The sequence below is a fragment of the Chlorocebus sabaeus genome, chromosome 2, assembly GCF_047675955.1.
Source record: "Chlorocebus sabaeus isolate Y175 chromosome 2, mChlSab1.0.hap1, whole genome shotgun sequence".
NCBI lineage: Eukaryota > Metazoa > Chordata > Mammalia > Primates > Cercopithecidae > Chlorocebus > Chlorocebus sabaeus.
Genome location: NC_132905.1, coordinates 96,503,643 through 96,519,584, shown reverse-complemented (window position 1 = coordinate 96,519,584; position 15,942 = coordinate 96,503,643). Strand labels below are relative to the sequence as shown.

Sequence of the window (15,942 nt, the reverse complement as noted above, 5' to 3'; positions counted from 1 at the left end):
TGGGATAAAATCCCCATTGTGCATGGTGGCTGCACATTTGATTGATGACTTTTGTTTTATGTGTCCACTGGCTTTTCTGCAGCACGCCTGCCTAGGCCAGCACCCACACCAGCCCCTCATGTCTCTCTCTTCTTCCCGCCCACAGAACTATGCCCTGCAAGTCTGAAATACAAAATGCAAATGATCTGCAGCACATCTCCCTATTAAGAGAACCTTCTTTCAGGAGGAACAGCTCTGCACACAGGTGCTACGGACACAGTGGCGGTGAAGTCACGTGCTCTTGAGTAGGAGAGAGGGCTGTCATGGAAATGCAGTTTCATCTGGGAACGGCATTACTGTTGCTAAAATTATTAACAGCAAGGCTGGAAGAACCTTGGAAGGACAGCCGCTTCAGCTCCTGGACGGACCGATGATCGACTTACCAAATGGTGCCCAGCCACAGTCGGTCTCATTGTCAGGGAGCTGGCGGGGGGCAATGGACCCAGACTTGCCGCTCTGGCTGCTGAATCTGCCGTCAGCTTCATCCCAAGCAGTGCAATACTTGTGGAGCTCACCCTGGGATGTGATGGGAGGGCAGAAGCAAGGAGAGGAAGTGCCTTCAGTGAAGCTCCGCATGGGGCACAGAGAGGAACAGTCACCCCTCCCCTCCCAGCAGCCTGCCCAGGACACCTGCACCCTGCATTCTAACAGAAACACAAGGCGCCGCTGGCAGTGTGTCTGCAGGACCCACAAGAATGCCTGCTGGTGACGTTTCAGCAGGACTCTCCAGCAACCGCACTCCTGAGCGCACAACGAACATAAGCCATCTTCATATGTCACTGGAAGACAAGCCTCAGGAGCAGTTTTAGTCCTAAGAGCTCCAAGCTGAAAGCCGACTGCCTGTCATCCTTGACCACCTGTCCATAAGGCAGAAGGGGTATATTTTCCTAGATTCACACAACTGAATGCTACACACCAATGAAAAAGAACAAGTCACAGGTCTAAGCAACAATGAGGATGAACCTCACAAACATAACATGAAGCAGAAGCCAGACACGAAAGAGTACGGACTGCAGCATTCCACTCATAGGAAGTCCAAGGATGGACAACGAATCCCCGCGGCTAGAGGTGACAGTCACGGTTACCTAAAGGGGGACAATGCGGGACAGGGAATGGGGAGCTGTCTGGGAGCTAGAAAGGGTCCGTCCCTTAACCTAGGGGATGGCTACCCCTATGGGCATGTACAGATCTGCCAAGCTGGACACTGAAGATCTGTATACTTTACTAAGTGTAAATCACACTTCAATTTAAAAATATCCCTGAGGCAGGGCACCACCCGCCCCCCAAACTAGCCACAGAACCAGCAAGCAGGGCCAGGGTTGGAGGCACTTGTCTGGGAGGCGGGAGGAAGGGAAAGCCGTCGCCCTGGGGTTTGGTTACCAGCTGTGTGAACATGTTACTTGCCGCCCCTGCCTCGGTCTCCCCCTCTGCAGACGAGGCTGCTGCCCAGTTACAGAAGTCACTGGGACCTGTGACGCTGAACTCCAGGCTTTTGCACAGAGCTTAGGATGGCATGGCCCTTGTGAAACAAACCCTGGGGAGAGAGGAAAGCTCGTCTGTCGGGAGGCAGAGGGGCCTGAGTGGGCTTTCCCTCAGTGCACTCCTTGGGAAGAGGAACAACACCTACAAGACAGCGCCACATGTGGCAGGGGCCCGTCTCGTTGTGGGGTAAGCTGAGGAAGACAGAATGTGCTCTGTGACTGTGTGTCCCTCCCTGGTGGCCTCTGTCACTCCCATGCCTCTCTTCTTGGGGGTCTCTGTAGTGATCACTCTGCACTAGTCAAGACTCAAAGGAGCTGGCCCATCAGGCGTGAGTGATGGCGGAAAGTGGGGTCCTTGTGGTCAGAGGGGTGTCCCTTAGGGGGACTGAGTGCCCGTTCAGTGCCCATAATACCAGAGGGGTGTCCTCGTGAGCTGGAACCTGAGAGAGGCCAGGGGTCTGGAGGGCAGTGCACAAAGCTGGCTCCAGGTCAGGGCACAGAACGCTGGGCAGGGAGCCACCCCAGTGACCAGGCAGGCCGCAGTCGGAAGTCCTGTCCCCCTCTCTTCAGGAGGGAGTGGCCAACAAGGCTAGCCGCCTTCAAAAGGCCAGGGCTTTTGAATCGAGGCTACACACCCTGATGTATAGCTGGCAGCATGTGGGCCACGTCACTGAGTCCTGGCATGGCACACGGGATGCAGCTGCTCCACTGTCATGTGACTCTGTCGTCATCACTGGGCTGTTCTGCTATAATTAAACACTGTCCCAAAAAAGTAGCCAAGGGCTCTACTTTACAATGCAAAGTCATCATCTGCCCAGCAGCTCCCTTGGCAGAGCTGGTCCTCCCTGGAGGCGCCATGCTGACCTCCTGGCATGTCGGGAAGAGTGCTTTCATTTGCTCCCTGACTGCTCGGGGCCCCCTGGCCGTTCCTGCTTGTGTTTTAAATTCTCCACCCAAGGTGGATGTGAGGGGCTGTGAGTGTGATCGTGAGACCCGGGGCGGGTGCCTGCAGCCCTTCCTCTCTGTATCCAGCTGGTATCTGCGGCCTTTCTCCATGCACCTGCCGCCTTGTTGGACACTTTCCTCCTCAGTGCCTTCAGAAGTCAGGTGTCTCTGCCCACCTTTCCCTGCAGCCTCTCACGGAAGCCAATCTGGCCACACCCAAAGGCCGAAGCATCGCCACCATTCACCTCTCACTGAAGAAAGCCACGGCTAGGACAGGAGCACAGGACACTCCCCGGCCAAGGAGAACCATGTGCAGGGATAAGCTGAAGTTTCTAACATTAACCTGGCACAGAAGAAAGGAAAAAGAGATGCTGCAGGCCGCCGCTTAAAACAGAATTTTATCCTTTGTGATTTCATATTTCTGGGAGGAACCACCTGCCGAAAACATATCTGATTAGAAATGCTCCTTTTTTTTCATAAATAAGCAGTAAAGTTTTTCTAGTTTTGTTATGTAATGAGTAGGGGCCTCACATCCTGGTTAGGGATACAGGCTTCAGCAGCAGACAGGCCTGAGCTGGGATCTTGGTGCCTCTCTGTGGCTTCTGACCTTGGTGATGTCACTTACACTCCCCGGTCATCAGTTATGGAGTTGGCATGACAATGCCTGTGTCCCAGGATTGCTATAAAGATGAACCATAAACGGAGCACACCTCTCTGGCCCTCCACCCCTGGGAAGGGCTCAGGAAAGGGCTGCTGTGAGTCTGGGTGCCTCTCCGGCCCTTCTCCTTGTTGTTGGAAAGGTCACCTCCATCTGCACCCCGGAGCCCCGTTGGAAGGCTGCTGCCAAAGCAATCAAGATTTCATATAACTCCAGCACAAAGGGTTCTGAGGATATTTACATAACCACAGGTTTTCAACAACGTTGCTATATTTCAGTATTTCTATGAGTTTTACCCCCCAAACCTGGTGTCTGAGGGACAATGCAAACTTAATTAGGTTAAGATGAATTGTTAAGCAAACCCCTTGCCAGGTGAACAAATTCTCACCAAAGTGCTTCATGGAGGCACCCTCACCTCTGCACAGCCACACCATCCCTGCAGAAATACTTGGGGAGGGGGTCAAGTCCTTTGGGAAACATCTGCTTTCATAAAGGCAGCTTTCTTCACACGTTTTTACACAAGTGCCTTTCAACAAGTTACAAACTCAATCAACCCACAACATCAGGTAGATATTAAAAACTGATCAGGCAAAAGGCTCTGCGGCAACTGAACTCCACACTTACGATGTGAGGCGGGGAGGCTGAGTGGGTCCTGTGAACATGTGGGCGTCGCGGCTGCTAAAGCGTCCATGCAACACACAGAACAGCAACAAAAATAAACAGCAGACGGGTGGAGGGTGGGGGTGGGAGAAGAAAGGTGCCAATCTTGTGGAAGAACACAGGGAACCGCCAGGAGTCACAGCGCTACAAGTGTGCGGGGAAGGCGGCAGGGCCGGGAGTCACAGCGCCACGAGTGTGCGGGGAAGGCGGCGGGGCCGGGAGCTGGCAACGTCTTCTGTCTACAGACTCCCTGGCCACCTCCAGCCCTCCCCACCCCTCCCACTGGCAGCGAGAGGAAATTCCGTCCAGGGAGCAGCAGGCAGCTGCAGCGGGAATTTCATGGCACTAGAAAAGACTGGACTCCTCATCCTGCACCTGCAGAGACCCACGCGGCCATTTAGGCACAAACATTCACTGCATTAGCCTGCATTCCAGCAAGGCTCCATTCTTTCCACGCTGAATTTGAGCCACTTCGCAGAGAGAAACCACTCATTCCCACCCTGGGTTCTCAGCCCCACCATTGCCTAAGGCTACAGCCACGGGACACATTCTCTGCAGGAGGTACGTGGCCTCCAATAGAGGAGATTACCCAGTGGTCTGGAGGGTGCAGGAGACACTGAAAGGCAACAGTGAGAGGACAGGACAAGAGCAGGGGATTCGGGCCTCACTGAATCCCCCTGGAGGACAGTGGGGTTAGGCCAGTTTCACTCCACCTTTAGCCAACACAGAGGGTGTATGTGTGTGCGTGTGTGTATACATATCATCTGCATTGGATGATCTGTCTAGTCAACTTTACGTGGCTCGTTAGGCTGTGTGGGTGCACTGATTCTAACTAGTCCTTCACATTCCTTTTATAAGGCTACAAGAATTCTCCAAAGCATTATCTAAGTCCTGGAAGACCAGTTAAAGTTTTGGTACCAAAAGTAGGAGCGACCAGACAGGCTCTCCCCGACGGACGACAGCATCTGCCCACGGCCAGCCTCCCGCGATGAGTCACAGTTGCCACGTGAAATGCATTATACACACTCGGGCACAGGCACGCAAACGCTCCACTCATGAAGGATACAAAAATAGATGGAGGAGCTTCTTGGTCATTGTTTACTTCTCAAAAATGGAATCATTCTGTACATCCTTATGCACATGTTAACTTCTTACTCAAAATGCCTCCTGGAAATGTTTCTGAGTCAACTGATTTGCCTCTGATACATTCTTTTCATAATATGGACTTGTCACCATTTATTCAAACTTTTACCTGCTTATTGGGTTCCCTCGATACCCAGCATCGGTTTTTTCCTTTTTCCTTTTTTTGGTCACTACAAACAAAGCTGCCATAAAGACGCTTACGAAGACATTCCCAAGTAAGGTGCTTTTATTTTTAGGGTGAAATTCCCAGAAGCATGTCTGAAGGCTGTAGTATTTATTTCACTGGGTGTCACCAAAAGGTGCTGACACTCGACATCCCATCAAGAAAGCATGAAAAGTCCTCTCCCCTCACGGCCAGTGAACAGGGCTTACTGCTCTGGGCAATGCTGTGCCAGCCACTGAGCACACTGTTGCCTTAATCTGCATTTGGAATACCAGCAGACTTGAACACCATTCACACATTTCCTGGCAATCTGAATTCCATGTCTGTGAACTGCCTGTTCATCCCCCTTGCCCGTTGTTTCTTTGGGTTTCCTAACTTCACACTTACTCCTACGATAAACATAATTTTCTTCTTGGATTTTTACTTTTTGTGTTTTACATTCATATCTTTAATCCATTTGTTTTTATTTTTTTGAGATGGAGTCTCACTCATGTCGCCCAGGCTGGAGTGCAGTGGTGTGGTCTCAGCTCACTGCAACCTTCACCTCCCGGGTTCAAGCGATTCTCCTGCCTCAGCCTCCCCAGTAGCTGGGATTACAGGTGCCCATCACCATGCCTGGCTAATTTGTTTTTGTATTTTTAGTAGAGATAGGGTTTCACTATGTTGGCCAGGCTGGTGTCGAACTCCTGACCTCAGGTGATCCACCCACCTCGGCCTCCTAAAGTGCTGAGATTACAGGCATGAGCCACCGCGCCCGGCCAGTTTTCTCCTTTTAAGTCCTGTGTGTCCAGAGAGGGGTGGGCGCACACACATTCAAATCAATGCTGCCATCCCCCTGGCTCCAGGGACCCCTGCAGTTTAGGCTTCTCTGGGAAGCCTCTGCTTTCAGGTTTCTGCTCTGGCCCAGCCCAGGGGAAAAGAACTCCCACTAAGATCTCTGCTGGGAGAGTGTAGAACCACCTGTCTACCAGCTTGGGCAGATGCTTGCCTTGAGTCCTGAGGCTGGGCCACAGCTGCAGCAGCAGGTAGAAGGGACAGGATTGCACTTATAACACCACTATCCTCCCAGCCCTGGTTTTATCATCGAGAAAAATACAATTCATCAGCAGTGATCAAAGGTAATCTAAACATTCCAGACCAACTGAAATGTGACCTGCTGTGCCATGTCATTCTATAAATGACGTAATAGAATGAGAATCACTTTCTAATTCACAGCTCCTGGCTCGATTTCAGGTAAGCAAACGTATTTTGCTTTTGTTTTGCTTGCAATGTTCTAGGAAATGCGGCTGTAAATAATCACTCAACTGTTTTGTGGGTCAACAGAATGGCTGCTACTTTCCGTTTCATTGACGCCTTTCATATCACGGGCTCAAGCACATGGGTGCTTCATAAGGCACTGCAAAGTTGAGTTTAGATGTGGTGTCATGTTCTGATCTGTCTTCCAAGGTGAAGAAACCCATGGGATTCAGCGTCAAGCCAGTCCATGCCCAGGCCCATCACAGCTGCTAGTTCGGGAAATCTGTGTGTTTAGGAGGCTCGAGTGTGATGCTGGGAGTGTACTCAGGTAATTACACCCGGACAGACCCTGAGGCACAGAGAAGAAGAGCGGGGGCCCTGGAGGCAGCCTGACCCACAGGGAATTCTCCAGTGCATGGCAGCCCTGCCTGGGGGAGCGAGGCCCCGAGCCTCAGTTTCCTCACAGGGGCACTCACAAGGTTGCTGTGAAGGTCACGGGGTAATGTGTGTGGCACTTTGTCATACCCTGGGGCTCTGTAAGCGGCAGTTATTTATACTGTTACTTATGACACTGAACTAAGAGCTGACCCTGACGCTGCCTCCTCAGAAGCCCTAAGCCCTGAGTGGCCTGGACAGCACCACACACAAGAGTTGGGGCAGGGGCTTTAAGATGGACCACCAGGGAAGCCGGGAGAGGGACCGGGGTGGGCTCCCACTTGCTCCTGGCTCACAGGGGCCCTCGTGGTCATCAGGTGGACCCCAACAGCTTTGACCACTGACAAAGATCCCTCCAAGGGCCAGCCCATCTTACGTGCTACATCTGCCCCCACCCAGCCCGTCAGGTGGTGGCTTCATGGGGACGCCCACCCCTGCACATAGAACTCAAGGCAGTTCTCCCACCTGCAAAGCTGTTTTTCTTCCCCTACAATCCACACCCAACATTTCCAGGCCAATCCTGAAACCCCACGCAGGCTCCCCGACTACACCAGATCCCTCAACTCCAATGCGCTCACCAAGTCTCTTCAATAGGTACTTCTATCTTTATAATTTACCATTTTCTTGAGCTGTTTGTGTATTTCTCTACCAGAAAGACAAGAAGTAGCAGTATTCAGATTTATAATGACTGGTTATCAGTACTGACTTATAGCGACTGGTTATCGGTACTGATTTATAGCGACTGGTTATCGGTACTGATTTATAGCGACTGGTTATCGGTACTGATTTATAGCGACTGGTTATCGGTACTGATTTGAGAGTCTCTTGTCAAGCAGATGAGTGTTTCTTAAGGTCCACCGCCTCTTTTCATATTCTTCTCTTAAAAACCACATTTTTTAAGGTCTGCAAACGTTTTCCACAGTCAACAACTTGAAAGGCATGGAAGTTTCTTGCTTACCAGGGGCCAAGGAGGAATTTTAGAATCTTTTGGGTAAATGAATGTTTAACATCCCCTGAAAGCTGCCGGAGAGTGGGAAACCTAGGACTGTCACAAAAGAACCAGCCTCTGCGTTGCCTCTGCCGACCGGGGCTGCGGAGGGCAGCCACCCAGGGCTCAGCCACTGGCAGGAGTGGAGGAAGCACAGCTCCAAAGGTTACAGAATTGCAGTCCTGGATCTGGGCCCCTGCCAACTCCTGGAGAGTGAGCGAGGGGCCGTCGGGCGGTGAATGCGCTGTCTCTGGCAGTGGATGATTTCCTCATTCCTTCTATGATAGAGACTCAAATGCCTCTCAGGCCCCTGATGGTCTACAGGCAGGGTGATGTAATCCCAACGAGGGTAAGAAAATTATTCCTGCTTTTCTCCAGGTTATAACTGGTGTTTACGTAGTCTTGTCTGCTTTAATCTTCTTTTCTCAAAGTCTAGTGGAACACCTGTTTAACAACTTCCTGCGCACCCATCACTCAGACAAAAATGCAGCGTTACAAGAACAACGAAGAGCCACCTCTGCAGCCAGACCCGGGGTCGGATCAAAACAAAAACACAGCGTTCCAAGAATAACGGAGAGCCACCTCCGCGGCCAGACCCAGGGTCAGATCAAAACAAAAACAGAGTTCCAAGAACAACGGAGAGCCACCTCCGCGGCCAGACCTGGGGTCGGATAGCACGAAGAGCTGGAATTTGGGGAACCACTTAAGGTTGGATACATTTGGAAGGAACAGTCACACAAGATAAAATAAATATTTAGCTAAGCTTTCAGATTCTGGAACTGTCAACTAATATAACTAAAAGTCTACAACCTCTGAAAGTATAAATCCAAAAAGCATTTAAAAAATGTCAATTTTAGGAAAGGGAAACTGCAAAGCCAAAGCAGCAGAAGAACTTGTTTCTAAATCATCTGTTTTCCCGCATATCTGCTCCCATCCCCACCCTCTGCCCCACACGCCCTTCAAGTGACCAACTCCTTAGATGCGACAGGCAGTGCTTTCATTTTTCTTACCTTAACTATGCTGATAGGCTTTCGAGATAAGTGAAAACTTGCATACAGTAGAAATGTCAAAATAAAAATGAAGGCTCTGTACCTGAAACACAAAACAGTGGGAGAGGATGATATGAAATAACAGAAGTTATGTTAGGAATACATGTCACTGTGTTCTGAAATGTTCTTATGCTGTGTATTATTCATTCAGTTCCACAGCAACTATCAATATTACTTATGTCACTATAATATTGGAACATTCAAAAATATTGCCACTTTTGCCTTGTCCACATGGAAACTAAACACTGTAAGAGACAGGAAAAACCAGACTGCTTTTCCTACCCTCATGCACACCACACCACACACCACACTTCTCACACTGTATGTGTAGGGGTTTGCGCCATATACCAAGCAATTCTCCAGCTGACACTAGGTGTCCTCTAACTGAATTCAATTCTGACGCTGTCCTTCAGAAGTCAGCATCAGCCCCCACAGGGCGGGGCTCCGGCTGAGGCTGCCCCGCCTCACATGCCAACGGCAAGCCCCAGGTTGTGGCCCGCTCATCCATCGCTCATCCATCCGAACAACTGGCTCTCAGCATGGTTCCCAAGAACCCCTCTTCAGGTTTGATTAATTTGCCAGAGCAGCTCACAGGACTCAGGGAGACACATTTACTGGTTTATTATAAAGGATGTTACAAAGATACACACAGATGAAGAGACGCACAGGGCGAGGGATGGGGCAGGGAGCTCAGAGCTGCTGTGCCCTCCCCAGGACTCCACCCTCTGGGAACCTCCCCGTGCTCAGCAGCCTGCAAGCCCCCCACACCCTGTCCTTTAGGGAGTCTGTAGAGGCCTCATTACACAGGCACAATCCAACAGATCACCGGCCACCAGTGATCCACTCTACCTCTGCGGGCTCCCTCCCCTCCCCAGAGGTCCACAGGTGGAGTTCCAACCTCTAATCACGTGATCCGTTGCACTGGCAACCTGTCCCCCAAGAGGCCGTCCTGGAGCCCCAGCCATAGTCACCTCATTAGCAAACAAAAAGATACTCAGCACTCAGGAGCTGTGTGCTAGGAGCCAGGGCCAGAGACCAAACGCATGTTTCTTATTACGTCACAACATCAAAAACATTCATTTATTTAAAAAAACCATAACCAAAGGGAAACCTGGGACTCAAGATGCACACTTGAGTTTACAAAGCAATAACAAGGACGATGAAATGTTTAGTTTACAACAAAACTAACCACAAGTTTCTTGCATAGCCTGCTATCCTGGGCAATTAAGATCATATTTATTTTTGGCTCTTTGGTTTCTATGCAACTTTTCAGAAGCACACAAGCAAGGCAGACATATAAATATTTCACAGCCCTCAAAGAGAAAAAGTCAGTGACGCTGGCAGGCTCTCAATAGGCCAATGACAGAAACACTGGCACAAAGCCCCTCACTCAGTTTGGCTGGGAGAAAAGCAGCCAAAAGAGTAAGCATGAGTGTGAGGAAGAAAGAAGAAAAGAAGGTGCCTTAGAGAGAAGATAAAGGGCAACTCCAGTCTAAGAGTCTCAACCACCGCACAGAAAAATACTTTTTGGGGCAACAAAATGTGTTGGGAGAAAGAAGTATTTCACAGGAGCGGAAGGCGAGTGGCAGCTCTTCTGTGTCCAGGCACATCTCCCTACCCTGGAGAACCTGTCCTGTTTGTGGCCTGGGAAGACCAATGACTTCAAATGGTGCCACCAACAATCTGAATCAATAATTACCTAAGGCGGCATCCTACACAGGACAAAGACAGGCAGCGTTTCCGGGAGGCCCTGGGATAAGGGGTCGCTTCTCCCAGCTGCACATCTACATTTTTTATGTTGTGATTTACTCCGAGGGAAGCTTTCCACGAGTAACTAAAACCCTAGGATCCCAGAGCTGCCTTCTTCTCTGGTCACCAGCTAAAGTAGAGTTCAAATAGATACTTCCAGATTTTTCTTAAAAAAAAAAAAAAAAGACCATATTTCAGGTGGGAAAGAAAGGTTGGTGGCTCTGTGGGACTCAAAACCACCACCTTTGGAATGCCTGTGCCTTAGGGGAAGGCACCGAACCAAACCAAACCAACTTGCAGAATACCTGCTGACTGAAGACAGAAATTCACCAGCGCTCTCTTCTTCATCAGGGAACCATCTTCCAATGGCCTTTCTTCAATTCTTCCTCTCCAAGCCCATGGCAAGGGCCAAATGGGAAAAAAGTGAAACTCGAAAAGACGAGCATGTCATTTATCCCAAAGCCCAAAGAACAAAGGCTACGTGGGTACAGTGGATCTGCTCCAGAAGCCCAGGCCTCTGTCCTCGTGTTTCTGAAAACCATCCTTTCTGACAAGGAAAGAAAGTCTCAGCGCTTTGGATGAAGCTCTCTGTCAGGCCACCGCTGCTTCTCGCGCCTCCAACTGCTGGTGCAGGAAGATTCCAGGCCACTGGGCTTTACTGGCCCTCAATGCTCACTTGTCCAGTCCACAGCCTGACAAACTGGTCACTTCCACCCCACCTGCTTCAGCTGACTAGGGCAAGTAAGGCTGATGGGTGACCCTGATCAGCCCTCATTGAAGTACAGGGTTTCCTTCTCCAATGTCCTCAAAACGTGTGAACAAAGTTCTCAGGCCAAGTTCCCTCCAGCACCTCCCCAGTCAGTCTCAGACAAGTCCATGGAGCATCTCTCCTGCGCCCTTGAGGATTCTCCATCCACAGCACCAGTTCTATAGGTGCTATCACCCAGCTAGGAAGGATTTTGAGAAGAGCAGTTCTGCCCTATGGGCTGTGGGCTCACATCTCCACTCACCACCCAGACAGCCCAGAAGGAAGGCCGTCTCCCTTTGTCGGGCTGCGGTCTGAAGAGTGCTGGGGCCCCAACATCCACCGCACTCCCCATGGTCAGGGCTGCTTGGGTGATCAGGCCCTGGGGATGTGCTCTGGGCCCCTGCTTTCCTCTGCGGGATGACTCCTGGCTGGTGCTCACAGCACACACCCAGAGATGCCCTGAGAACACTGAGGAGCACACAGGGGGCAGCACATGCCTCTGGAACCTTCAGTTCAGCCTTGTGTGGAGGGAGACGCCTTAATGAGTGAGCCCCTTTGGGAAGAGTCACTGCCACAGCATAGCCGGCCTGAGAAGCCGTCCTGTAGAACTGGGTAAAGGGTCCATTTACACAGGAAACTGGAATGTTCTTAAAGACTGAAGAGGAAAACCCTATATTTATTTAGCTGGTGTCAGGCCAACTCTGCTTCTATTTGCAAATTCGTCTTTCCTCCCTCATTTTCCTCATCTTCTGTACTTAGGACTTGGGGCTTGGGGATGGGGGAGGAAGTGGCTAGAGGCTGGACGTTCCTCTTTGAAAGGTCTGACTTCAGCTCCCATGGCCACTGCTACACCACAGCAGCCACACTCGGGCCGCTGCCTTGCTGGTGGTCACCCCGACACGCCTGGCCTCTGGGTAGGCAGACGCTTCACTCTGCAGCATGGATGGACTCAAACCCCCAGAAGCCAAATAGCCCTCTGAAGTCCTTTCTTATTTTGTAATTCTATCTACATTGTCTTTATCGTTTATAAAGCAGATGTTTTGGATGATATTTGTTTCCTTTTATTCATTTTGTACTGGGTTGAATATCGTCCCCCATAATTACATGTCCACCCAAAACCTCAGAATGTGACCTTACTTAGAAATAGGGTCATGTAGACATGATTAGCTAAGGTGAGGGCATATTAGATAGAGTGAACCCTAATTCCAATGACTGGTGTCCTCACCAGAAGGCCACGCAAAGACTCAGAGACGGACAGAAAGGGAGGCCGTGTGGCCACGCAGGCAGAGACTGGCACGATGCAGCCACCAGCCAAGGACTGCGGCAGCAGCAGGAGCTGGAAGAGGCAAGGAGGGTCTGTCCCCGGAGCCTGCAGAGGAAGGGTGGCCCTGCTGACGCTTTGACTTTGGACTTCTGACCTCCAGGGATGTGAGAGGGTAAATTCCTGTTATTTCAAGACACCCAACTTGTGGTACCTTGTTACAGCCGCCCCAGGAGGCTAATATAATCCTTTCATTTTTGTTTTGTGTTACGTTTAGACTTATGAATATAAAACAAATACAATAAAAAAATGATCTAATCGATCTGCTCCTCAGTGTTTGGCTTACTTTTTGCAGTTATGACTACTTATAGCATGCCTGGCTTCCACCAATACAAAAAATCCCACGTTTCTAGCAAGAAAGCAGGTCTCAGCAACGACAGCATCAGACGGCGGTGCCCCTCTGAGCCTCCTCAGAGATGTTTTCGAAGACCACGTGTTCTCAGGTGGACGGCAGCCTGCTTAGGGTGAGAGGCTTCCTGCAAAATATCTGACACCTTGTTTGAGTGCTATTACCTCAATCATATGCAAATAAGGAATAAAGAAACGCTTCTGAGAATTACTGAGTGATATTTGGTGCAGAAATTAGTCCAAAGACATCCTCACTTCAGAAACAAGGAAACCAGACAGAGAAGCGATGCCATGTCCTGTTCAGAGTATCCTGTCAGCAGGTGCAGGATGGCAGTGACACTGACGTTGGTCCTTGGTTAAAGTGCTGTCTGCCTCATCGTTCCTCAGTGAAACCACTACATTTCCCTCTAAGTAATGAATATGGAATTTCTGGAAACCTGCTCTGAGATGATGTAGATATCCTGTTCCTCAAGCTGCCGCCCCACGGAGTGCATCCACTGGCGTTCTGTCCCTGCGCTGGGCACCCTGCAGTGGCTCCACACCCCCGCTCCACCTAGCAGCCAGTGTCCACTGTACAGAGTGCGTGCATTTCTCCTACTTACTCAGTTACATCAGTAGGACTCGCCAGAGTCTTATGCTATTCAATGGGCTATCATTCACAGTGAGTCTCATTTATTGTAAATCTCAGATTGTCCTAGATTTGACAAGTCAGAGTACCTTTGTAAGCACTTCCTTATTTTCTGGCACAAGATGTTCCGGGCTCATCTTTTCCTTGCCCTGCCCCAGTCCTGGCATTGGCCAGGTCTCTGAGGACTCCTGACTCCTCTTAGTGGGAGATGCCATGCAGAAACCAAGATCCCAGACCAAAGTGTGCTCACTTTAGTGCTATTAATGTTCCCAGGACCTCCCAGCAGGATGCATTCACACACACACGCACACACACACCCTTCTCTATTTCTATATCGACCGTCACCAGTTTATCCCGAGACCTTTCATTCCAATCCAGCCCCACTCAGTTCCTTCCAGTTCCCCTCCCTCTTCCCATGTCTGTAACTCCTTCTCCAGTAAAGAGAAAGCTGCCTCATTTCTATGAGATTTCTGTAAAAAACACATAATCTGAATGTAATCATGAGGATGAGGAAATAACAGACAAAGTCAAAATGTGGCACATTCTATAAAATAAATGGCTTGAACTCTTGAAACATAACAAGGCCATTGTCTCAGAAGAAGGAAAAAAAGTCAAGGTCAGAAAAGATGAAAAATGGCCGAGGAACAGTGCCAGATGAAGAGACTAGACCCATAGGATAATTAAATGCAATGTATGAACCTGACTAGATCCTGAACAGAAGAAGAAATGCTATCACAGATATTTGACGATATTTGATATCATTTTTAACACGGAGCGTGGATTAGATAACAGTATCTTATCAGTGTTAAATTTCCTGATTTTGATCTTTTTGCTGTGGTTTTGTGGTTTTATAAGAGAATGTCTTCTTTATAGGAAATACACACGGAAGTATTTACAAATAAAAGGGTATGATGTCTGCAACTTACTCTCAAGTGGTTCAGAAAAGCATGTGTGTACAAACATACATCTACACACATGCACACACACATACACACACACTGTGGAGGGGCAGGGAGAGAAGCAGATGAAGCTAAATGTTAATCTTTGACATACAGTGGTTCTACAGGAACTTCTTACAGATGTTAGTAAGTAAGTTATGTGAGTTTGAAATTATATCAACATCAACTTACAAAATGAAGAAGCTAAACACTCACTAAATAAAACCAAATTGTTCAGGCACTTGTGGCTAGACTCACAGCAGACACGAAATGAGTCAAGAAGAGAAGCAATCTGGTTGAAGAACACAGATGCCCTCAAGTCAAACCTGAGACACCCTGTGGATGCTCCACCAACCAGCAGGGCTGAGAGGCTGCGCAGGGCTGGGGGCTGCCAGGAGGTTGGCGCGGAGGAGATGAATGGGCCCAGAATCCGCCACTGTGGCATCAAAATCATTTGGAGCAGAAGGCATTTGCGTTCCTGAATTCTCTTAGCTACTGAAAAGCAGAGTTCCCCAAAAGAATTCAAAAGAATCCACCTGCTATAAATTCTGTCCCAAGACGCAGCCAGGGAAGCTGGACTCTTACCACTGGAGATGAGAAGCCCCCACACTGCACTGAAACAGGAATGGTCACAAAACTATCACATCGCCCATCTGTTCTCTTGAGGGCCCACTCGTCTTTCCAAAAAGCCATTTGTTTGCCCACAAGTGCCCTTCTCCCACCCCCGTTCCCCTGTGAAGGATGGCGCATAAGCCCAGAATTCTAAATGCCCCTTTGAGGGACACTTTTCTATGACCCCTTGTACGTAAGTGGTGAAATCTGTCTTTTCTCTTGCTAGTCTGTCTTTTGTCAGTTTAATTCCCAGTTCCCCCAAAACAGAACCTACGAGGGTAGAAGCAAAGCTTTTCCTCTCCCAGAAGAGTTCAGGACAAGTTAGAGGCCAGGGAGGCCAGCTTCAGACTCTGGGCTTGTCAACTGTTTTCTTCATGGAGAATGGAATTAATGAGGCCACCTAAGAGGAGGATTCTCACAATACGCAAGGGGAGGTGCTCTCTGAACAGAAAGCGGCATTCTGAGCTGCACCAGAACATTTCATTGTCTCTCTGAAAGCTCTGCCCCAGCGAGGCCACTCATCTGAGCTCAGAGTTGTGTAACTTACATACAAGTTATGTGCTTATTTCACCACAGTCGTTTGCTAACCCTGCTGGTAGTCTGTGGTCACTTTTCTGTAGGGACCATGATTCTTCCAGAAACCACTGGAGACCACGTGGAAGCCCAAACACTATCTGACAATGCCAGGACCAAGGGCAAAGGACACCTCAGCGCTGTTCTGGGTCATGGCTTCCACTGCCAGTAAGCAATTCAACGGTTATGGGCGAGGTCAGTGATTCAAGTTTTATGTGTTTTATAATG

The 15,942-nt window shown here is 49.6% G+C and overlaps 1 protein-coding gene across 1 annotated transcript in view; it reads right to left on the bottom strand.

Moving 5' to 3' along the window:
• Window positions 1-15,942, bottom strand: part of SLC37A1 (solute carrier family 37 member 1) — a 67,576-nt gene that overhangs the window by 46,254 nt on the left and 5,380 nt on the right. Inside the window, exons 3-4 of the mRNA XM_037984851.2 lie at window positions 8,759-8,840; window positions 423-555 (exon numbers count right to left, since the gene is read on the bottom strand). Coding sequence (XP_037840779.2) covers window positions 423-555; window positions 8,759-8,840 — 215 coding nt within the window. The remainder of the gene's footprint in view (window positions 1-422; window positions 556-8,758; window positions 8,841-15,942) is intronic.